Genomic DNA, 25,992 nt, shown 5'->3' on the forward strand with positions numbered 1-25,992 from the left:
TAATGGTATAAAAATTGAATTGTAACCCTGCCTATACTATTGGTATTCGCTGGTGGCACTAGCAGGTCAGGTTAATTGATCCATCGTGGAAAATTCGAGAGAAATTAACCATGACGGTTTCCAATGGTACCTTATAGAGTACAATAACCCACCAACGTCAAATTACTAATGTCATGTAAAACAATATAATTTACTTTATATTTCTGATGACTCAACCTACTATAAGGTTTGAATGGGGAAATGAATTGTTAGTAAAGGAATATTAGGTAACAATATTTATACTTACTCTATCAAGTAGACCTGCTTAAATGACAGGCTTAATTCCCGATAAATTCGTCATAACGAGCTACTTGACCTAACCCTATCGTCACTTATCATCCTTCACTAGTGTATACAGATTAAGGATACTATTTAACTAAAGAATTATAACTTGAATTAACATGCACATATATTTGCTTGTTGATTTACGTAATAACATAATATTACAATGCAATTTAAAAAAATAAATAAAAGAAAAAGTAAAGAAATCTTTATTCAAATAATCGAAGTAATTTACGATAATATCGCAATAAAATATTTTCGTGGAAGCTTTATAAATTGGTTAATAATTTATTCAAATGCGTTACCCGCAGGACATTCTCTTTTGCACAACCCTGTTGGTAACCCGTTGCGTGGCTGAGCGCGGCCGAGAGGGGCCAGGAAGCCGCAGGACATCCGACACGTACAGGAAGCTGAACTGGTTCCCGAGCCTTTGTCCCTCACAACCTCCCGCCGCACACCTCCCCCTGCCCCTCCGGCGGTCCGACCGCATTCCTTTAAAGCCTGCGTGCGCTTGCGCACCCTCTCGTCAAAAGTGCGAGCACCTCCATCTGTAATTATTTGATTATTTTCATAAGTGTTCAAGCCTATATATTTTTTTTATAATTTTATATTGTTTTACTTATTTCTTTTAACATAAAAAAATATCCTAAGTATTTGTATAAGTACAATTGTCAATATATAAATAAAAAAAAATCACATCTTAATATTTGTTGCTATGATGTTATTTTTAAATACTTTTGACAATAATTAGGTTCTATTTAAATTTTTTCTTCAATTTTCTGCAATCAGATGCACACAAATGTTTCATTAAATCCATTAAAAGTCATTAGATATTTAAATTAAGTTCTCGTGATCAGATCAGGGACTGAAAATCGTTAAGATGTCATTAAAACTCATCTAAATATATTTATATCTCATAAAATTAGGCCTTTATTTTATTAACCTGTTTACGATTTCGTTCTTAATATATTCAGGTAGGTAATGGAATTTATGGTTATGACGACATAGGAAATCTCATTTCTTAGGTATATTTAGACCCTTCGTAACGAACGAGCTAGTACGAATAGACTGATGAATGTGTAGGAAGCGAAAGATGTTTAGTTGAAAATCGGAGCATTTGGCAATGTTTTCTTTCTGTCTACTTTAATGGGAATCGGTCTATCAAAGAAAAACTTTGTACAAATGTCGTCAACTTGGATACGTACCTCCACACCACAGTACTGTTCCTGTAGTAGTGGTCCTAAATTATACAAAAAAAAAACCCTAATAAGCAATGCTTCATTAGGGGTCATCAGTACATGAACTAATTTATATGCATAAAAAATAATCATCTTCATAAGATGTATTGGCCACTCTAGTACGTACAAGTATTGCTTAATTGGGGAGTTTTTTTTTTTGTTTCTTATATATATATTTATTTCCTATTTTCTATAAATAAATATATTATATTTTTTTATAAAAAAAAAAGTATATTTATACAGAAGCACCCATAAAACATTTTTCTTATTAAATGAGGATTGAACCCGCAACCATCTTAATGGCATACCATGCTATGCCTATACCACTAAGGTCAGCAGTTCTCAAATTACATTCATTGACCTATTCTCACAGCGTTAGTTAATATTATCATAGTAAGTTTGTCAAAATTAAAATCGATTCCTCCTGTTATGTTTACGATGACGTTATATTTGGCCGTTTATGTATGTGTCACTTGAGTCAGTTCCCCTTATAAGTAGTACTATACAAAACCAAATGCCTCCTCGCGCGGTCACGATTATTGTCAAAGTAATTCGCACGATGTATTTATATGCAAATTACTGACGTGTTCCGCCGTGCCACTGAAATCCATTCGTGTATCTCCATTTGGTACTAATTGTATCCTGTCTTTGTTTAATATTTATTTTGTTATCTATTAGATTTTGTATCCGTATTAAAATTGTGTAAATAATTCCTATTGAAAATGAAACTCCATTTAGCTATCCATGCAGATCATAATAAATCTTTATGTATATATTGAAATATTTTTAATAAAAATCACATAATGTTTGTTAATTATTGAAAAAAATGTTATATATATATAAACTAGACGATGTATGTACAAGAGCAAGAATATTATACAATTGCTGACATCACACTAAAACAACCGCACCAAATTGGAAGCGGCTTTCACCGTTGTATTTCTGAAGGTCTAACTCAAAGTTTGATATATATTTAATCTTGATGCATCATCTATTAAAATTGGTAACCTACTTCCAAAATCCACGTGCTTGCATTGCAGACAAAAGTTAGTAAAAAATAAAAGTTTACGAGTATTTACTACAAATACTAAAAGTCTATAAATAATAATCGATTTGACACCTCGCGCCTGTTTTTGTAAATAATAGTCTGGATATGTAGTGAACATACCAAACCCACAAACTAGACAAAAATACGTCGCAAAGCAATTTTCTCTATAAATACCATCTCCGTCGTCAAGTGTATGATTAACTCGAGCGTCTCTGAAACGGAAAAACGTCGGCTACCGAAATAGTCGCTCGATATTTCCGACTATTCCGCTTCACTCCATTTAAATCCGTAACACTATGACTTTCAACGTTACACATAAGTTAGTGTCATTTTAACAAATAATATTGATAATTTTATCGATTTTATATTTGTACGCATACACTTATCATCAATATTAACAATTAAGCAGATTGAATAAGATAATGAATTTATAAATAACAATCAAAACAGATATCTTATTGATTCAAAAATGTTGATAATAGTGGTACATATATTAATATATCTCAGGAAATTAACTTATTAGTAGATATAACTTGATTTGTATACTTGTGAGCAATATTGATAACTTGTTGATTACATATATATTAATGTACATAAAAATACATTTGCAGGCTGTGATACATTAAGATTTCTAAGATAGATAAGAAATTTCACAAGTGAAGCCGTAATTAATATCTACTGGAATCTAAAGACGGTTAGCGCGCGCGCAACTTCCGGAGCAACGATAAACATGGCGGCTGCGAGCCAACATGGCGCTGTTTCCGGTTGCGCTGATTCACGTATGATGGCTGACTCTGAGTTGCTGCATTTCTGGACTGTGATTCAGCCTTACGCAATAAGTGGGTGTCTGTCTCCTCAAAGGTGATTTGAAATTCAACGTTTAATAAATAAACATTAGTATTGAAGGTCTCGCTACCAACTAATTTCATATTCTTCCATCAAACATACTATTGTACATATTTTATGAATCAACTTTGACTCGAATGTTGTCAAGTATTTATTGTGGTAATAATTTTTTTTTATAAATAACTAGAGATGAGTTCCAGCTTTGCATAAGCAAATAAAAAGTTAAATTAGTATTTTATATCATTAGAAGGCGAATTTTTGATACTATAGGTTATATTATTGTAATTTCCGTAAGGATATCTAAAATTTTGATAGTATACCTATATACCTATATTTGATGTTACTCGCTGATAATATTACATCTATAGACGAAACATTTTCTTAATATGGGTGAATACTTTTATCCATTACAAACAAACAAGCACACATAAAATCAAATTCTTTCTCTTTATATTATTAGTATAGATAAATGTAATAAAGTTTAGATATAGAACATTTACGTAATACCATACTAATAATTTTAATCTTTTTATAGAACTCAATATAGGTATATCACTTAGCTATTTGGGTGCGTTTTAAGCCAAGGATAATCAAAATTTCTGTGTTAGCAAGATCGTAAATTTTATAAAAATATTTAGTTTCAACGATAAAACACTCTACTACACAGATGATAATGATTTCGATTTTGTTCTGTAGACCTCACATTATGCTGTGTATATTAAATTGCAATGTTATCTGTTTCTTAGATATCATTTTGCTGTCTTTAGTGCACACATGCTCTGGCAAAAAGCACTTATGATCAAATTTCAAATGCCATGCAAAATATTTTGTGCCTATATAGATATGAACCTGCCTACTTGATTAACTTCGTATTAAATTATTATTTACTAACTCTATTCCATGTTTTTGTTAAATGTATTATCATAAAACTTTATGTATTATAATCTGATTATATAAGAAAATTTAATAAAAAATCCCTCCATCTATTCAAAACGTAATTCAGTAACATTCAAATTTCTTTACAAAATTTCATATCTGTATTTTTACATAATGTATCGTACATTATATTTTATAAGATAATAATATATCAATTTTAAGGTTTGTCAAAACAATCATAATCTAAAAGATATTAAGCTATTTTCATACCATTTATCAGTATCTAAATACTTTTATAAGTAAGTACATTAGATATAATACAGACATATGTTACGACTTAAAAACATTATGATCGTAAAGTTGAGGATAGACTTTTTCATGTTACATATGTATAAGCTCATATTTCCTTGTCCCAATTGAACACTACACTGATGATTATTAGAAATAAGAGACTAAAATCTTCAGAAATACAGAAGAAAATAAAACGTATCTAGCAATTAATGAATATATATCACATTTCTCTTAAAAATTGAATTCTATACTGGAGAGTATTAATTTTGTAACAGTTAAAGTCACTATTCTTTTTTTAATCTTATATTCGTCAAATTTTGCAGGTTTTTGCCAGGTTTCTAAAATTTGACTGAAAAAGGTCGCTTTCCGAATAACCTTACTATTGTATATTGTTGTTATACCAGTACAAGATAATAAGTTCTAAACTGTTTAATGTCTAATATAAAAATCACGATGTTCAATATTTTTCGTCAATCTGTCTTTATCCATATATTTATCATATTTCTTTATAATGTAACGGGATGATGTACGATATATACTTTATATGGTATTTGAACCGGATCCATGGACATTCCGACAAGCAACGGTGCACTGCCCCAGCTTTGGTTCCCAACATAACTGCACTGCAACATTTGCAATGTTTATATCGGATTATGAGCTCCTTTATTATAGGACACATCAATTTATATCCTAGGTACTTCCTACTAATACTACAATTATAAAGGTTTGTAAAGATCTTCAATACTTGTTACTCACGCTTTTAGCTGTTTAGGCTGATCTAATTGGAATAAAATGTAGTATGTGCTCGTATGTAAGTATACGAATAAATCACACACTAGATACTATAATAATTATAGCTAGTTCTATAAAAAGCAAAATCCTTTCGCTCAATCATTATCCACGATTCTGCTAATTGACCCACTTACGCTGAACATTAGCAGGTACCTATATAGATTTCTTGTAATGTGAAGACATCTATTTTGAGAGTCCGAAATTCCCACAGGAACGGGAGTCAGTTAATAAAGTACCTACGTCCTTATATGCGAATGACAGAATCATAATTAAGATATTACGACAACGATTGCTAATATTGCTATTACAGCACAGTTTCGATTAACCAACTCATGAAATTCATCAACACGCAATCGTTTAACATGAAATATACAATCATTTCCGTTGTTTATCTACTCAATTCACAAACACAATGCAATAAAGCCTGTTTCTGTTTACTTTTTACCTACTTCTTGTTAAAATATTTAAAATTTATTTACATAATAATCAGTTAAGCTGAAATCTTCATGAAAATATGTCAATTATAGGAAATACATTCATTTTTTTGTAATAATAAGAAGACTCGATCGAAATTGAACTTATAAGAGACCGTGTTTACGCAAAATAATGAGCCTATAAAGGACAGTAAAATATTTAAAGGTAATGGTATGCATACTATTAAATAGTAGATATATCAGTATGCTGTTTTCGTAAAGGCTTACGTTAAGCTTAATTACAAATAATTACCATAAATAAATTTGTAAATAAATTAAGTAGCATAATTTTGGCAGTAGAAAAAGTGATATTATGTCGTTACAAATGCGACGATGTAACCAGACAAGGTTGTCGCACCGCGCGGCCGTGGCACTGAACTTGCTTTCTTCGCCTCGCGCTGCGCTTGCGCCGTCGCAACTGGCGCCGCCAACCGTGAACCGTGAATTTCGTTAAAAAAAACAACTTGTGTATGTGCGTTACCTAAAAAACATCTAAATTCTTAAATTTTTAGTCCTAACGATAATTCTTAAAATATTTTCTACTGTATCTTAACATCTAATGGTAATTACCTAATTAAGAAACAAAAGATATTATTGCAATACCAATAAAATAAATATAGAGAACAAGAGATTAATTCCGATGATGAGTGATAAAACACAGATATCACCTAAGCGTTTATATTTTATAGTTAAGCCTCCGTGTCATACGATTATAAAGAAGATAAGATTATGCATTTTTTAATGTTGTAAATGTTAGGTATTAATTTCAAACAATAAGCGCTAAACATTAAAGTTTACTCTAAATTTTAGAGTTACTTCAATACTTCTCTTTCATAGTTCTCATAAAATAGACATTTGGTGCTTTCAAATAGGAACAGCAAATATTGAGAACATTTTGTAATTCCTCAGGGGGGCGCTGCATCGTCAAAAACACTAAGACCAGCTTTTGTAGTGTTTACAAAAACATACTGAACAATAGACAGATATTACAAAAGATAATTTACACTTAGGTAAATCGACTTCATTATAGAATATAATTTTGTGTGAATTTGAGTGTAGAAAAGGTTACTGTATTAAGTACTACATATAATACAACATTTATAAATGTAGTTTGAATACCAACAGATTTTAATAGTAACCACATATTTTATTTTGTGGAATTCTGGTTCGTTTCTTGCAACTGTCTAAACATTTACAACTCTATTATTGTACAATCATCGATCGCCTAGACCGCACCTCTGGATTCTCGATAAAAGTATTTATTCATAAACAATCAAAACATATTAAGTATACATAGAATTGTTAGTGATGGGGTTTAACGTTCCCATTACTAATTACATACCCGCATCAGGTTAACTGTCATGTGGTCCCACCTGGAAACCATAATTTCAATCCTATTGAACCTAGTGAATTCATACTAATTGACCTGACCTCATACTCACCTATCATCTTCACTGGTATCCATCCAACATATATCAATAGCATAGGCAAGGTTACCATCACATTTTCATACCATTACCTGCCGTTTCTGTTGGTAATTTCAAAAACCCTTCTTAGTAATTGTGCATGTCTATACCTAACAATTTCATTTCAGTTTCATAAGCGAAGTAGTTGTTCAGTTTTCTGGATTAGCTAGAGTAAAAATATTAAGAGTCTTTATACGATAATAATATATATGAGTGTAACATCAGATACCTGCATTATTTGTAAATTTTAATGACGAAATATTTTCAGAATTACTGAATCATTTTTATTTAAAAAAAAATGCAATAATTAATAAATATTATTAAAGTAAATAGAATATATTAAAATGGAATAATAAACTGTCAGTTTCCTAGTATAATACTAAATCTATGGGTATTTAAAATGTCATATAGTTTGATGTCATTTCGGCCTAAAAATGCATGTATGCGTCATGTCCAATTTCATTAATAGAACATTTCTTTAAAAAGACACTAATAATTATGATAAACCTATTATGAAAGCCACAAGTTTCTGAGCATCTATAAAATTCAATATATCTGAGTATTTTATTAGTTACAAAAAAAAAACAATTTGTGAATGGAACATTTAAAAATAGCTAATAAATACCTAATCAATTTTGTTATGTTTTTAGATAACAATAACAACAGTAGCGCTTGTTTGTCGAATTGTAATTAAATACATACTTAAGTAATTTTCTTTTTACTTGACATAGTATTTCGGCAATTTCATAATTATTTTATAGATTTATGACTGTGGACAATATTCTTCAATACAAATGTTTTAATATGTATTGCGTTGAGCAATAATTATTTCAATCTTTCTTTGATGATACTAAACGACAAGGTATATTCTATATTATGAGGTAAATAATGTCTATATTAATATTCTATAGAGAACAGATTTGATTGTTTGTTTGTATTGGACAAAGTCAAAAGCTACATAACTGACTTTAAAAATTCTTTCTGTAAACTGTATTTTATTAAAATAAACCGTGTAAAACCAAAATGCGCCGTTAGTATAAATTAAAATGAAGAATTATCACTTGAAGTTTTATCTACAACTTGATTATGATTGACTGGTATAAATATCAAGGTATATGTAACAAATATACATATATCTGTGCATATTTGTTATATGCATAGATATATGTATATTTGTTGCAATCAGGTCATCATCTATGCATATGATATAGTAGTTTACATAACCAGTTTCTTGTAATAAAGTCGAAATTGGGCCAGCAATTTTTGCAATAGTTTGCGAATGTACACATTCGAAGATGAGTCATTTCACTCTTATGTTTACAGACGAAACACAGACAGTAATCGATGTTCTCATGATACACATGAAAGCAAAGTGAGTATAGTTCTTGATATATAAACTCATAGTGACAGAAGCCCAACGCGCACCTGGATTGCAACCGTAGGCTAGTCGCGCGGCATGGTCCCGCTTCCGCATGCTCATCCCGCTGCGCGACCTAGCCCGGGCCTCCCCGTTATCGCCGAGCCCGTTACGTGACGCGCATGACCCGGATACGAGACGCGCCCGCTCCGTCGTCGGCGCCACGCTCAAACAAATGCACATAGAAAAACACTGTCACATTCGCAAACGGTGAACGCTGACACCGAATTACATCTGCTGACATGTGTGCTAATTGCTGAAGGCACGAAAAAAGAAAACAAATTAACGCAATAATCATTGATTTATTTTATTTCACAAGGCGGGCATCGGTTTATACATATATTTTTAAATCAACACCTAATACTTCAAACATTTTTTGTATAATAAAATATGTAAATTCACAATGTTTATTTTAATTCCTCCCGAATTAATTTTGAATTTGATTCAAGAGAAAAGATTCTTTCGTGTTGTTCCATTTTAAATTTTACAAATCTTAAATTATTACAAAACCCGACACGTATGAACAGAACAAACATTTTCATTTTTACCATACGGATAAAAGTAGGAGTGGGGAGGTAAAAAAAAGGAAACTTAACTGTCGACATGTTGTATACCTACTTATAAAACGTATAAGGTATAAGTATACCCTATACCCCCATATCGAATTCATTCTTATAGAAAAGATAAAATTAAATTCATATTATTTAAACATTTTTTTTTAAATCATAGTATTTAGTCTAAGAGTACCCATATTAATTATATTTTAAACAATATTACCTATCACGGGATTCTCTCCACAACATCACCATGTAACACCAACATGTTGTAAGCGTTTGCATTACAATTTTATTATTGTTTTGCCTTTTTTGTTAAAATCACCAATTTCACTCACTACTTTTTATTTATATATTATTTTAATAAATGTATTATGTGCCAATAGATTTAACGTATGGTGCTGACGCAAAGTAATGAGAAATAAACAGAAGATTCATAATAAAATTCAGAAATACGTGTAGGTAGTATGTAGCATACTTGGATGATTTCAGGAACATGTCATACAACAATAATCACTACATTCTAGTTCAGATAACTGCATCGGTCGATGCGTCAAAAGTGCAATTATAAATACAAGTAGAGTGTAAGTGGGACCGCTAGACGTGGGTGACACTTAACAAGCGGGGTGGAAGCCTCGCTCACCGTAAATTGTCGCGGACTGGTGGACCAGCTAGGTACTTTCGTCTACATAGTACCTACTACATCTAATGGACTTCTCGTGGGTCCCCAAACCTAGAGGCTTACACAAAGGGGTTGCGGAACATCGCGAAGACGTAAAGAGTTAACAACATTCAAACAATATTTTTATTAAAAAAAAATCCCTTAAGAGATATTTATTATAGATAAACTAACATACATAAATTAACAAAATGTAAAAAATATATATTCTCCTCTTTTAGGGAGAGACCCGTATTGTAACCAGTAGGGGGACGATAATGACTTATTGGGTATATAGAAAATACAAAGTTTAACAGAAAAAGTATATTCAGCAAATCTATTAATGAATTAGGTATAAGTAAGTTTCTGCTACGAATATTGGTAAAAATGATTTTTGAATCTTTCGAATTACTTGCAGCAACATGGCTTCAGTCACTAAACAAAATTCCTCAACTAAAATAAAAATGAATTAATGGTATGCACAAAAACAGTATTGTTATCAATTGCTTAATACCATAATTACATTATTTTGAAACAGATTAATGGATATATTATAACATGTATTATATATGATATCAATAAAGGATTTTGGAAAACCCAGTCCAAATCTCGTTAGGAATGATAAATAAAAGCTTATCAGCGAAATGTCAAAGATAAAGATAGTTCAGTTACGGATTTTCATGCCTCCACTTGGCATATAAAAAGCTTTATCAATTCTCATTGTGTTCAACCACATAAATTACGTAATAACCATAGACTTAGTAGTAACCTAGATAAAGCTGAATATATGATAATGTATTTATACTGATGCAGATTGTTAACATTTTAAATATAAAGTTTAAAATAATTTGATTTTTTCCATTTGTGCTTCATTTTACAAATGACTGATTCGCCATCGTAATCCAACAGAAAAACGTTAGCTTTATCTTTTGTATACCATATACAGTTATGACAAATGCATGTTTCCGACAACACCATAAAATAAAAAGTATATTATAATTATCTACTTGTAATGCTTGATCTCTTAATCCATAATAATAATTACCTACGAAAAATTATTAACAATTTAATAGAATATCATTAACTGATAAGTGCCTACTCGTACAAACCTACACTACACTAGTCAAAAGATAAAACTACGAATAATTTATGTATCACACATTTAAGTATATTCATAGTAGTATTGCACCATTTTATTAGATTAATGTAGAAATATCAAAGTAATTATAATCGTTTCAAATTGTGACATCATAAATCGGACAGCAATTTGTCTGTTCATTACGTATCACTTTATGAAACAGTTAGAACGATTACATTGATAATTGCTCTTCTATCGAAGAAAGAAGTGTAGTAGTTTGGGTATATATAGGTATATATGTATGTCCAGATATTTGACGTAAAGTAATCTAAACGGATTTGCTGGATTTTTATAAAAAATAACTTCATTAGATTCTTCTTAGAAATTAAAATAGATAACGACAGTATAAAATAATTATGGCGGTTATACACTGTCAAAAACTTCAAGTCGAGTTACTTGTGACATTCTAATATCCACTTATTTGAAATCCTAATATAGATATAGAGTGTGATGTCATCTAAATTTGAGGTACGCTAATACCCAAACATTGGACTACCTTGTTCTTAGCTAATAAAAATAAGTTAATTCATTGATTCTGCATGCTAACGACACAATAATATATCCCTAATTAATCATAGGTAAGCATATACCTGAGATTATTTTATAAACAGTTCCTAAGTATAATTTTATAGGTACAGTATAATTTTATAGTACAGATAGCAATGGAAACATTTATCGAACCTGTTTTTGTTTCATTTGAAAACAAATAAACACTCCTGTATTCATTGCAGAGGAAAAATATTTTAGACATACTCTAAAAGAATTATGACTCTATATTATAATACTTATCTACTCCTAAATGTATCTTATTTTATATATCTACAATGGTGCTTACGCATACAATAACAACCATGACCTATTTGATATGTCAGTTAATATGCGAAGTAATATAAATATGGAATTTCGGACGTGACAGTATAACCAGTTAAATAAGCAGGAAACACACACATACTCGTACCTATTTACGTTGATAATAATTATAGTATATTATACTCACGTAGAAAATCTGTAATATTATTTGTATGATACCATAAGACGATGAGTACATATAATACACGGATAACGTTGGCCGAACACCAGTCGTAAACTGGTCAACAAAAAGTATGCATACATTTGAATTTAATTTCGCGAACAGGAAATAACAAGGCGCAATGCGCAGACAAGTCGACGAACAGAAAGACAAAGTAAAGTTATAATTTAAAATCTTATTCCTTTAATATATACTTTGACTTTTACCTTGTTTTTGATGTAAATATAGAAAAAAATAAATTTCCGTAATTCGGGTTTTTATAGTAACAGACATAACATTTTGACATATTTAGTGCGTGGTGTTTGTACTCGTAGTCAAAAAGATAGGTTACATTAGGTTTGGTTTGTTGAAAGCTCCAAAAATGATCTTTTTTTAAATCCTTACCAATCCACGTTAGTAATCCTAAATTTTGCAAATATACGGACATTTACAGTAACATATATATATATATATATATATATATATATATATATATATATATATATATATATATATATATATATATATAATGTATGTGTTAAATACAAATATATATATATATATATTTGTATGTGTTAAATTGATCCTCTTCCTTCCTTAAGAAGGTTAATTGAATGATAGATAGGAAGGCCTAAGGGTCTTCCAATCAAGAAGTAGCAAACAAATCTATCAGTTGATTGTTTTATTATAATGCACATAAGAAGAAACAATACCTGAGTCATTGCTATCTCTTTCTTTCATATATATGGCAGTAATAACATGTCTTTCATTTAACAAATTCATTTATTACTTATCTAATCAGATATATATTGCATATGATGAGATTATAAATAGGAGATATAGTGTAAGTCATGTGTATTTTATATTATAATGTAATAGATTAAAAAATGTATAGAAATATTTTCATATCACAAAGAAGCAAGTCTAATTTAGAAAATTGCTAATATGAAGATATATTTTAAAGTAGATATCATAATCTTTGCACGTTTATGTTTATTAAATAATTTATTACATAATTTTTCTGTACACATGTCGACTTAAAAATTATATTAAATTTTATGAAATTTGAAATTATCAGTTGATAATAATGTTTTTAAAAGATTTATTATTTACACGTGACTACACACAGGAAAGTAATTATAAAGCTCCTTGTATATAATTACGATTTGACATTATCTTTATAGACAAAAAGATAAAATGAATTTTATCGAAAATTATATTATTTTTACATTTAATAACAGACTATTTTATAAATATATTACATATACCAGTTCAGGCACCAGTTCTCTACAACTTTGATGTATCTATGGTATTATATTAAATGTTTTATTGTATTCAAAAAAGTTGTGAGATAAATAAATAAACTATTATTATATACATATTTTCGATAATGTATAAAATGATTTATTATCAAAAAAGGAATATAATGAAGTCACCAAAAATATGATTAACAGCTCTCAATTTTGTAACCCTATTGTACATGACTAGCAAGAGAGGTGGCAAGTGTGGCACAGCGTATTCTCTGATCTATAGTAACATGCCACGAGATGAGCTGTTAAGAAGCTAAACGCCGATTTTTTTATAATCGTACCTGTCAAAATTGTAACCTTGACTTAATAATATATCAATAGTACCTACATAATACCGCTAAATACGTAAAAGTACTTACCTCACAGTTAATATAAAAATCCTTATTGAATGGTTTGCTCCTACTGATGATGATTACTTTGATTTCTTATTGAATTTTATCGCATGTCACTAATGTGTCTGAAAAAGAAAAAAATTCAAACATCAAAACAATTAATGTTTTCTCCCTGAAAAAGTAACCTTTTCCCTTAGATCTTTTAATACAAATAAAAAATTGGTTGCAACAAAATATACACAGAGCACTAAAAATGAATAAATAAGCAATTGCGACATAAAAATTAGACCAATATGTCATTAATAGATACTACTTAGTGTAAAGAAAAATGATAGTTTTCCTTTATAATATCTTCGATATCTAAATAATACCTAATAGTACCTACACATTAATTATGCATCCACATATTACTGTTATAGATAAAACTTATCTACTTATCTTTGTATTCGTGAGTACGGCTCCTTAAATGCTTAGTCAAGTTCATGAACAAAATCTTGTGTTGATGAACTTGTGATTACTGTCAGAAGAAAGTTTATTTATTTATATGCATATTACACTACCGCAGCCTAAAATAATATTTGTATTTATCTGAAATGGATTGCATTTCAAAATTTATTCGCGTCACAGTTTAATTTAAACAAAGTCTAGTAATGGTATAAGTATTAGTAATACTATTCTTTGGCAGTGTTATAATTAAAAAATAGAAGTCATTTTCGTTTGATATCATTTCTACTTATAAGTAGATAATCATTATAATTATCTTGTAATAATTTACCTAATGTATTCTAAATTCAATATGTAGTATGCTTAAAAATAATTACATACTATTTTCCCCGATATATATATATATTCCCCGATGTTGGAACAAAAAAATTTAAAATTGTATCAATATGTTCATTTGATATCGATCAAATGAACATATTGATACAATTTTCGACAATAATATATAGTCTATGTTACTTGCTGATAATATTATATTTTAAAAGAATTAAAAAAAAATTTTTTTTAAACTCGGTTAAGTAGTTTTTGATACCATTACAAACAAACAATCAAAATTTTCCTCTTTATAATATTTGTATAAAAAACTATCATTCCTTCTCTTCTTATTAAAGGTGGATAATATATTACAATAGGCACTTACATGTTATAATATCTATATATTGACCCAATAACGGATTCATTGTACATCAATTTATTATATCAAAATGAAAAACAAAATCTAACTGAATATATGATATGGACTGGTATGGACGATATCAAAATAGGTCTTGCCTTTTATTTTCAACATCAATGTCCAGAGGAATCCAATATATGTATAGATATTCCAATATCATAGATATTAGAATATCTATAGACATATAATATGTATAGACATATAATATGTATAGACATATATTAGGTTCCTGTACCGATATTGCCTACATCCACTAATTTAAAAACATCGTCATCAAATTTAATCGATTAATATGAGCCTCGTTGCCTACTAATGAATAATAATTTATAAAAAAGTATATATATATATAGTTAATTTTAACGAGAAATGATATAAAAGGCGGGCTTATCGCTAAGCAATCTCTTTCAAACAACCTTTGGTAGAGGACATTGAGAAAAGAAAAATTTAATAAGTAAATACAAAGATAAATAGATTAAACTACTTGTCTTTGTATTTACTTGTACACAAAAAACAGTAGAAAGAAAAATAAAAGTAAATAAGTGGAATCAATGTAGCAAAATAAATAAAGAATAAAAAAAAACAAACAATCGCTCCCAAATTGTATGTGGAAAAGAAATTGTTGAAATAAGAAAATTATATTGACTGCCACTTCATCCACGCACGTTCTGCGACACGTGATTCACCTCTAAACGAGCATTTTCAGGCAAATTATTAGATCGCTGCTCAGAGCCTTGTGTTACGCGTTCATTTTTTTGTAGTTTGTTTCGTAAATTGATAGTTAATATGGAAGGTCATGGAACTTCTGTTGGTCAATCTTCAAGTGTTATCAGTCAAACAGATACTAATAGTACCGGAATTAAACAAAATAATTATAATCAAACAATCAGTGGCATAAAAAGGATCATACTCCCTAAAGACATACTGCAATTCATTCCATCAGAAATACTTCTATTAACAACCGTAATCTATTTTTTAAATCGCTTCAAATGAGCAACAACATTAATAACCATTATATCTAGTGACATTATCTATTATAGTGAATCGACTATTGACGTCAAACGCAAAACGTGAATTTGTAATATAAATAAACACAAAAATATGTAATTATAACACCTTATCTAAACGCCAGAAACTCTTTATTTACACTTGTACACATATACAATCACTAGTTCTGTATGTATTCTTATATTAGTATAAGGTTTCTCAAAAAAATTTATTAAAGATTCTTAAGGGTCGACAACATGCACGTGACTCTTCTGCCCCTTAGACTCGTAGATTCCTTTGTACCTTACAAACGAATCTACGAGTACTCATAGACGGATTTCAATCAGCACTCACATGAGATAAAACAAGACAACATGTGTCGTTATCCCATTCTGTTTCAAGAACTTGCTAGCGATATCGATTCTATCAATTGATTCATTTCTACTTCATCTAAGAAGGATTATGTTGCAAAAATATATAAGCTTATAAGCTACGGTAACCGTTTATCATCAGACGCGTTCTACGTTTATCTATTACATTGTAGTGTATAAAGAACTGATACTAATATGACATCAACAATACACTAAATGTTTTGGCCAAACCTGAAGTGACAAAGAATAACTCCTAACGCCATTCAGAACAGCGAAAAACGCAGTCTATAAACGTAAAAATGTGACAATTGCAAGAAGTTCATCAATCTTCACCGTTTGTATAGTGGAGGAGTGTGGAGGGGTGCATTAACAATGACTTCGGTCATCCAGAGAAATTATTAATTGGGCCCAAACTCTCGACAAAGAAGCGGAAATATAAAACTTCAACGATGAAACCCCGCGGCGCGAAACGCTTTACCTGACTCTTGCCCTGCTATTGTGTCTTGATTCAAAGGAAGGTATTTGCTTTTAAGGCTCTGTGGGAAATTGCACGACGGTTATACGTTAAGCACCCGTAAACTGATAATATTATCAGGGCCGGCATCATGCTCAACGATACTTTATGCTCATGCTCAGCGAAAAATGGAGGATTACCGCACGAAACCCTTTCAATCATGTTTATACCTGCAAGAAAAGTAATCCTAGATAAAGAATACAGTTATGTACGGTATCCTGAACAATATTTGTTATTATCAATACAGCCTTAAAGCGTGACCGATAAAAAATACTCATAAAAAGATAAGCTTGATTCTTATTTTCTAGTTCGTAAAAATTTAAACAGCTCTATAGAAATGCTCACTTATAAAATCCATATAAAATTAACCCTTTTACAATATATTTTGTGTTAACAAAGAAGTAAGTTTTTGCTAGCAATAATAGGTACTTTTCTTATAATAAAAATATTCCAGTAATCAATTGATGATGATCATGATGTAAGAGAAAGAAAGAAATCAACGTCAGCTAATGGGGTATAATTAAACTTTAGATATACCTAAATAACAACACTGTAAAATATACATACTTTTATTGCCAAGAGATTCTTTCATATGTAAATGAATAACTTTGAAATCTGACAAACTAAATAAAAATAAAATAAAATATATAATTATTTTCGCAATACTGTTATTAACCACACCACACTGTTATTAATATTGATAACATAATAAGAAACGACTAATCAACTTACTGATTATGTACTAATTTTTTCTTATTTTATGCAATTCATCACGACAAAACAAATGCCAAATCAACCAATATGCCGAAACAGTGTTATCAGATATCAGCAACAATATCTTTATTGGCGCCATATCTACAATCGCACTATGCGAAACCTGTAAAAATGTACATTCACACCTTATTGTCCACACGGCCCGCTGGCCACAAGAACGGAATCGGATTCGTCGAACCACCTTGTCTACTGGCGTGCCCGCTCTATATCTCACAGATGAGTGTCAAATAAATCCAAGCGCGCTTCCTAGAAGGGACACCGCGGCGCTTTAAAGACCCAAACATTTTTTGTGCCCTTAAAGATAATAAATGATGCATTTAAGAAAAAAATCCGACCTGTTCACGTAGATAACAATCGGGAATAATTTTTATGGAAATGCTCGCCGGAATTATAACGATCAAATCCTTTGGGATGTGATGGAGCGAGCAGACAATACGTCGGCAAGAGAACGCAGAGGCACTTATGGTTTTATCTGATCATCGTCGTATTTATGTTTTAACGGTCCAGGTTATGATTAAGTAATTATATTTCATTATGAAACCAATTACAAAATGGGTTGTACAATGTACATGTGTGTCTATTTGTTACTATACACCATATCAGCCATTAATAGTCCACTGCAGAACACAGGTCCCCCTCTATTGGGAGATTTTGCCAGTAGTTGCCATGCTTGGCAGGCGGGTTGGTAACCATAGTTAGCTGTTGAAGATGTTTTAAGTGGGACGCTACTGCCCATTCCTCGACCATTAAGGTAAATGTTTTAAGTGAGACGCTACTGCCCATTCCTCGACCATTAAGGTAAAACCTTAGTCACTTCTTACGACACCCACAGGAAAGAAAGGTGGCCTATTCTATGCCGGGATCACCGGCAACTTGTTGTCTTATTCATAGCTAATTTATTGAAGTGATTTAATTGAAATTTAGCGTCAAAGCCAAAAAATATAAGAGGATGACAATGTGAAGTAACGTCATCAAAAAAAAAAATATAATAAACCATAAAAAAATTGTCCTAATAGTATTGGGCACATTCGTCTTTAATATTAAATTGTATATGATATGTAGATTATAAATCCAACACAAATAATATTTTCATTTTGATGATTACAAACCTATATCGAAAATATATTAACAAGAAACAGTACATATTTTTAATCGTTGCGCGAAGCTTTGGAATATAAAATCAAACAATTAAATAAGTGTTAATATCGTGTAAGAAGTCAATGGTATGTTATTAGCTGCAAATAAATATAAGTAATTATAATGTATGTGCTTACTCATTCTTCATAGATATAGAAACTAAATGAAATCCAGGTACAATAAATAGTTTATTAACCCATTAATTTAAATATTAAACTGTTCTATCTTTCTGCTTAATTACATTTATTGATAAAACAGATACCTAACTATAAAATAAGAAGTTATCAACTTATACTTGTAAGTCAATAAATTCAATTAAAAATTGAGCGAGAGAACACATATAAACTATCCAAACTGCAGTAATTGAACCCACAACCGACTAAAAATTTATCAGTGTATTAAATCCTTAAAAGTGCAATGAAAACAGTACTAGTTGGTAAAATTTACGTAATATATATTGGCCTTAAAACTGAACGTAAAGAATAATAGATACCAGAACTAATATGAAAACGCCGGCGTCTAAGAGAAAATAATATTCGAGAGCTTAAAGAAGCTATTTCACCCGTACCAATCCTTTGTGTTTCTACGGATAATTCAAATAAAGACCTCGAATCTTTTATTTCCTTACATCTTTCCTGATTCTATGAAGTGAACGTTTCATATCCTATTAAGTCTTTATTTGCCCTTTCTATGAATATCCATTATTAGAGAGTAACCTCGTAGAAATTATTTTTTCTATTATTATAGTAAATAACTAGGTATATAATTCATGATTTTTTATAGATAACTTGACTGTTATATAATGTAGGTAGTAGGTATACCTATATAGGTATGACACCAGCCTTTATGAATAGAAGTAAAGCCGACATCCTTACTAATATTATAAATAGTGTAAAGTAAGTTTGTTTGTTACCTCTTAGCGTCTTAACGGTTTAACCAATCGCCATGAAATTTGATATAAACTTATTATAAGGGATTGAAAAAGATAGGCTACTTTTTAACCTGGTCAGTGGACATGTTCCGGTTACGCAGCCAAAGTCACGGATAAAACTAGTTAATTTTTTTTTTATCTATCTAATCTAATAGATAGTACTCACTGCTGATGGTCTGATATTAATTTTTGCTTTCAATTTTAATTCAATGTACAATACAATGTATTTGTTATATTTTAATGTATTATTATATCAGCCGTAAACTGTCCTCTACTGTCGTAAACTGTACGGGGATGTTTTTCCAGTAGTCGTCACGTTTGGCAGGCGGGTTAGCACTGCAGTTCGGTTTTGTTAATGTTTTAAAAGGGACGCTGCTTCCTATCCTCCTCTGTTGCCTCCTACGATACTCACTGGAAAGAAAGAAGTAACCCACTTTTCGCCGAGGCCACACGGTAATGTATTTACTATTATAAAATTTTGTGTTTGTGTACGTAAAGGGACTTTTGAGTAGGTATGAAAAATCTAATATGAAACATAGATAAGTATAAAATTATCTCAGAAACAATTCGACTGAAGATCAAGATAAAGAAAATGTCATTTGTAAACGGAACTTGTTCGAAGTACTGATAACATTAAACATCCACAACATGCTACCTATTTTTGCAAATTTGAGGAATGCTATTACAGCTATAATATAAGGATAATTTTAACTCTTTTTGTAGAAACTATACTGGATAAGTATCTTGCATTCCATATTCAAAAACTAAAGTCACGTTGCTGCTAAAAACGTAAAACAAAGATAGTTTACTGCAGTCATTTAATTGACTCATATCAGTACCTGTTGATTAGGTATGATCATAAAAAGTATAAATAATATTATTCCTCAATGCACAATATTCTAATATATAAACAAATTAAATAATATATAAATTTAATCAATATGAATAGATAATCAATATGAATATAACATAGATCCAAGTTGTACACAATAAGTGAAAACTTGGTGTATCTGACACAAAAAGCTCTATGGCCACATATAACGAAACTTCTTTCTGCAAAGGAATCACTGTTTACCACTTCGTTTTCCATTCAATCTATTGTTCGGAAGTGAAGAAGTGCTCTATACTTGGAAATATAATGTTTCCTATTGTGCGAAAGTTAATATTTTAGCTGGACGAAATTCGGGTCTATTGTTGATCCCCAAGACGTTACCTGCAGTTGAATGAAATAAGTATGCGGATTGCATGCTTATTATTCGAACTATGTTATTAATAGCGCAAATATCCGCGACGGGATCCTATAATACACGTAATGCAAAGTACGCTTCATAAGTGGGCTGGACTTTGTAATTGATCATTGCAAAAAATAACCGAATAAAAAATCATATCTTCGAGATCAGATGTGTAAAGTTAAACTTTAGAAAAAATTTATTATGGCAAGCCTCATAATGAAGTTAATACACGGGTCTATTTATTATATTTGCTTTCTTTTCATCAATTTATACAAAAAGTACTAAGTAAAGACAGTATTTAAAATTAAATCTTAGAATAAGTAGGCACAACAAATCGTGGCAAAATTACACCGTCTAGCCTACCTACGTAAATATATTTGAAACCCAAAAAAAATCTTAGGATATTTTGCATATTACAAAGCAAAATAGTAAGTATATACATAGTTTCAAAATAATATATTCAGGAAGTAAAATTTATAAGTAGGCAACGACCATGTCTATTCTAAACATGTTTTCAGATTAACCAAAACGTTTCGAATCGAAAAACAATAGATAGTTGATGCGAAGCGACATACCGCGTAATGGCATACGTGGTGGAAGGAGCTCGCTGTTCGGCGTAGTCGACCTTGAGTGACGCTCGAACGTTTTCCTACTCTACTTCCTGCTTGATGCCATCTTAACTTGGTTCGAGACTTTGACTCCACTTAAATATCGACGCCAGACACTCGGCTTGTGCAAAATTAAAACATGACCAAATCTCAAAGCATTTATACCTACAGATTGTATTCGACAATATGTTATAGATAGTAATGAACAGACTATATTACAATGATTTAATTAAAGACTGTACATATAGCTATAGTTGAACAAATATTCTATACAAATGACATGATATTAAAAAATATACTTTTTGTCGAGTAAAATATAAAGTAGATGAGATAGCTGATATGATACTGAACCAGACAATCGACATCTGTTATACATACTGTAACTTAAAACAATACACTTGAGTCTAGCAATTTAAAATAATACATCGGTTGAAATTCCGGGCGACATTTCAAGAAGAATTGGACAAAAACCACGGAAGTACAGTCACTTTGTAACTATTGTTCTTGGAAACCAATGAATAAAGTACTAATTAATTAAATCTATATATTTAAATAATATACTATCTCTACAGTGATATATGGTTTCTTATTCTTATAAATATTTAGTTATATCCTGTTACAATTCAAAATATAAATCTTCAAAGCAATACAGACATATAGCGAAATAAAGTGTAAAAAATCTGCAATATTCATCTAAAAAAAATCAGAATATAACTGAGCAGATGTATTCTGTTTTTTTTTATACAGAATATTTTTTTCAGAGATCATAAAAATATATGCGTACTAAAATAGATATCACAAATATAATTAAACAAATGCATTTGTGGTCTACACCAAAAGGTAACGACCATCATAATCAAGTAAATTGCCTAAAATAAATTGAAGTATCTGCAAGACCTGATGTACAAAAAAAGAAAACTTATAGAAAATTATCTTCTTAAAATGTTTAATACCTCATATTTCGAGTATATTGTTACCGAGTTATTTACATGGGAAGGCTCATAAAATACATATACATATGTACATGTAACAATTATCGCTCAACTTAGTTTATGACATAAGATACAAACTAACAAATAAACTAAAAATTCATGTTATGACAGCGCTATATGCAAATAAAATTAAGAGCTTAGTACTTTCTAGTATGTGAAGTAATTTAAGTAATGGTATGAGATTTGTTTCTCGCTAAGTTTAACTCCGAGAGCACTTCTTTAGGTGAAACCCTCATTTCTTTTATAGGAAAAAATATGAAACTTGCTGCATACAAATAGGCCGCAGTGTTGGCAACAGTATCTTCCTACGCAGGCAGAGACAATGTGACAAAGACCACGTTGCACAAAACACAATGTTTGGTTTCACTCCGCGCCCTAGCAATCTTCCTAATGAGTGAACCCTTTCACACTTTAAACAAAGCTGAGGTTTCACGGGTGATACGATGCGTATTCATTACATTCGCCATTGTAAATCTCAACTAAAATTAATTTCTTGCGACTACCACAAATTATATAATAATAATAATAATGTCCATATGACTAATTAGTATATTAATTATATACTAACTAGTTATATGGACTTCGCAAAATAACACCTTATTTATTAAAATATTTTAACTGTATCTATTGTAAATAATCCGTGTGGTCCTGCCATAGAATAAGCTATCCTTTCCTTTCTCGTGGGTATCGTAAGAGGCGACAAAGGGAGAACGAGAGATGGGCAGCAGCGTCTCTCTTAAAACATCTCTCTAAAGCCTAACTGCGGTTGCCAATTCGTCTGTCAAGCGTGGTAGCTACTGGCAAACCCCTAAGAGGGAAGCTTATATTAAGCAATTGATAGTTAAAGGCTCATAAGATGATGATGATAAAGATGACGATTGTAATAACATTATCGTTTTTTGAAGTGGTGAGAAATAACAGAATTCCACGTACTTCTATCATAATATTCCCAATTCCATATTATTTTAGGCTGACAAAGACTTCCTTATACTTGAGACAAAGTTTAGGAAATATGCTACATCCTACATCAAAAAACCAACGTGAACAACATACAATATAATTGAGGAGAAGAGATTATTGGTAATGGGTCTAACAACTCCATTGCTAGCAATCAAATCAAAGGGAGACTTTGTACAAAAGTCGATTGCTTGGGTACCTCTGTCCCATTCGTATTTCTACCGTGAAGCAGTTTTGTTTGCATGGCTGTGTTTCGATTTGAAGGATGGGATATGGCGTGAATTTACAGAGTACAGAGGAATAACACCTGAGTCCTCAGGAATGGCAACGCATGGGGGGTATTATGGGCGAAACAATATACTCTGTTATGTCCATGGTACTGCTCATATCTATAGGCGACGGTTACCACTTTCCATCATATGAGCCGTTAGTTTGTTTGCCATTCTAAGTTGTATAAAAAAAATATACTTTATCAGGTCGACCTCCACGCAGTTCCCCCTGGAAACCATCGTGATTAACTTTTATTGAATTCATCACGATGGACTAGCTGGCCTGCTTTCATCTTCACAGACCTATCATCTATCACTGATACCCCTCTAGCGTATACAAATAGCGCTGGCAAGGTTGTCACTTCATTTATACCTATTAAAAAATACATACAATTTACATCATTGTTTTCAAACGATTTCAAAAATAACGAGGTTCTTAATTCGACAGTATTTTCTTTTGTTCATTGCCTTATAACTCCGTCATTTATAAACCAATTTGGATCTTGAATTTATTTTTATCTGAAAATATATACCCACAAATTAGTCGCATAGAATTTTAATCAAATTTGATTCATTAATTTAGTTTTTAAATAAAAAATAATAATTTTGCTCCAATTATAGCCTTTTTTGTGAAACAAAATCTTAATTATTATTAAAATGTTTAAATGTTATCTTTATTTAAAATGTGATAAATGAATTATTAATTATTGACATCTACAAAACAGTAGATACTAACGACTTCCAAGGAAAATCAATTATTACTGATAACGCTAACCGGAAAGGGCCATTATTTCATATAATGGGTAATAAATCAGTTCTTGCTTTTGTTCTATCCCTTGGCGACTCGTTAACGCTACTGATTTTTATTTAATTGTTTAGATACTTACCTTACAACTAGCTAGTTCCTGTTCAAAATAGTTTTGGACTGATTAATTATATTGTATCACACATTTAGAAGGTCTAAAGGTAACCTACTAATTTTATTGTAGTATTCATCATGTAGCAATTCAGTTATGAGTTAACTAGGTCTAATTTAGACTGCGCAATACCAAAGACTCTAAGCCAGTTAAGTTTACAATGATTAATATACATACAAAATTTAAACCATAGACGAAGTGATATTACGTTGCAATTTATAGGTACTTTATGACTGTTAAAAATATTACATGAAATTAGTAAGATTGTTAAAAAATAAACAAAAAAAGATTGGTATTAAAATTTAAACATGATCGTTTTGGCAAAATTAAATCGACGTGTTGCTTAAGCTACACAATGATATCTATTGAATATAGGTACATACCATAGTACTATCTATAAAGGAAATGACAATGTATTTTATAGATAAAAATTGTGTAGATATGTAAGCAAAAGGTTGCTTATCTATCGTATTTTTGTTTATATTTTCAAACCATTTATTTTCTACTATCCACTCTTGGGCTTGTTAGCAAAGTATGTACATAATTGAAGAAAAGATGGAATAAAAATATAGTAGTAGGACAAATTTTAAAAATTAGAACTCCTGTTCTGTAATATGTACCTGCAAATGTATTATTAGAAAATACTTCCAGAAATGTATTCCGTAAGCATTGAAGATTACCTACTACCTGTTGCAAGGGTCGGAAGGCGGGGCCCCAACAAGATAATATTTACACCTGTGAGATCCTATAATGAAGGGTTAAACGTAGTACATCTTCTCACGGTCGTCGATGCAAGGTGAGTTGAAGAGCCTCGGGTGAAATATTTATGGAGGTAAACATATTAAATAGACATTGAATCTGGATATACCTATATAATATAATAATAATTAAATAGACGGACAGGACTTAACAATTACATTTAAGAAAATCCGTATAAAATTTTTAAAGCGACTATATTATATCTAGGAGCCTAAACATTAAAATAAACTTGTAAAATGTGATATCCACGAAATAACACAATATACTTAATTGAGCAATTTGTATCAGCGGGTCTACCATGAGATGAAATTCCGAAATTTCGGACTCAATTTCATGTTTTTGTTTATACCAAAATTGGATTAATAAAAGGAGTTTAACATTTTGTTCGTCATACATCCTATCATAAAAGTCCAAAGGAACGATATTTTAACATTTTTAATATTTCCAAACGGCATGTATTATGTAATTTTAACATCAAATTTGGTTTCGTTTGGCTCCGATATTCCGGAAAACATTTCATGGTAGGCTCTCTGATCTATCCCTGTTACGATTTTGTAGTCAAATTCTGTCTCGGTTACAGTCTTCAATGTCGCTATCGCTTTTT

The 25,992-nt window shown here is 30.6% G+C and overlaps 1 protein-coding gene across 9 annotated transcripts; it reads right to left on the reverse strand.

Moving 5' to 3' along the window:
- Positions 1-507: 507 nt before the first annotated feature.
- On the reverse strand, positions 508-24,973 carry LOC113509170 (uncharacterized). Of its 9 annotated transcripts, none has more exons than XR_008253728.1 (6): positions 24,600-24,973; positions 24,104-24,231; positions 17,545-17,689; positions 16,777-16,982; positions 13,797-13,894; positions 508-869 (listed from the first exon to the last, which is right to left on the reverse strand). XR_008253728.1 is itself a non-coding variant. In XM_026892489.3 (2 exons), the coding sequence occupies exons 1-2, from the start codon at positions 8,949-8,951 to the stop codon at positions 610-612; spliced, it is 435 nt and encodes a 144-aa protein (XP_026748290.2). In that variant the 5' UTR covers positions 8,952-8,994; the 3' UTR covers positions 508-609. The 9 variants fall into 9 exon arrangements, 1 of the variants encoding a protein (XP_026748290.2); XR_008253731.1 differs by lacking the exon at positions 508-869 and adding an exon at positions 13,282-13,718; XR_008253729.1 differs by lacking the exons at positions 16,777-16,982; positions 17,545-17,689.
- Between the last annotated feature and the right edge of the window lie 1,019 nt (positions 24,974-25,992).

This window comes from Galleria mellonella, unplaced genomic scaffold (genome assembly GCF_026898425.1).
Source record: "Galleria mellonella isolate WM207_F2 unplaced genomic scaffold, CSIRO_AGI_GalMel_v1 utg90, whole genome shotgun sequence".
Classification (NCBI taxonomy): Eukaryota; Metazoa; Arthropoda; class Insecta; order Lepidoptera; family Pyralidae; genus Galleria; species Galleria mellonella.

Coding starts and splice junctions, on each gene's coding strand:
- LOC113509170 (XM_026892489.3), bottom strand. CDS start 8,951: ATGTGCATTTGTTTGAGCGTGGCGCCGACGACGGAGCGGGCGCGTCTC. Junction 870..8,776: donor AGCCTACGGTTGCAATCCAG/GTGCGCGTTGGG, acceptor AAATAATTACAG/ATGGAGGTGCTCGCACTTTT.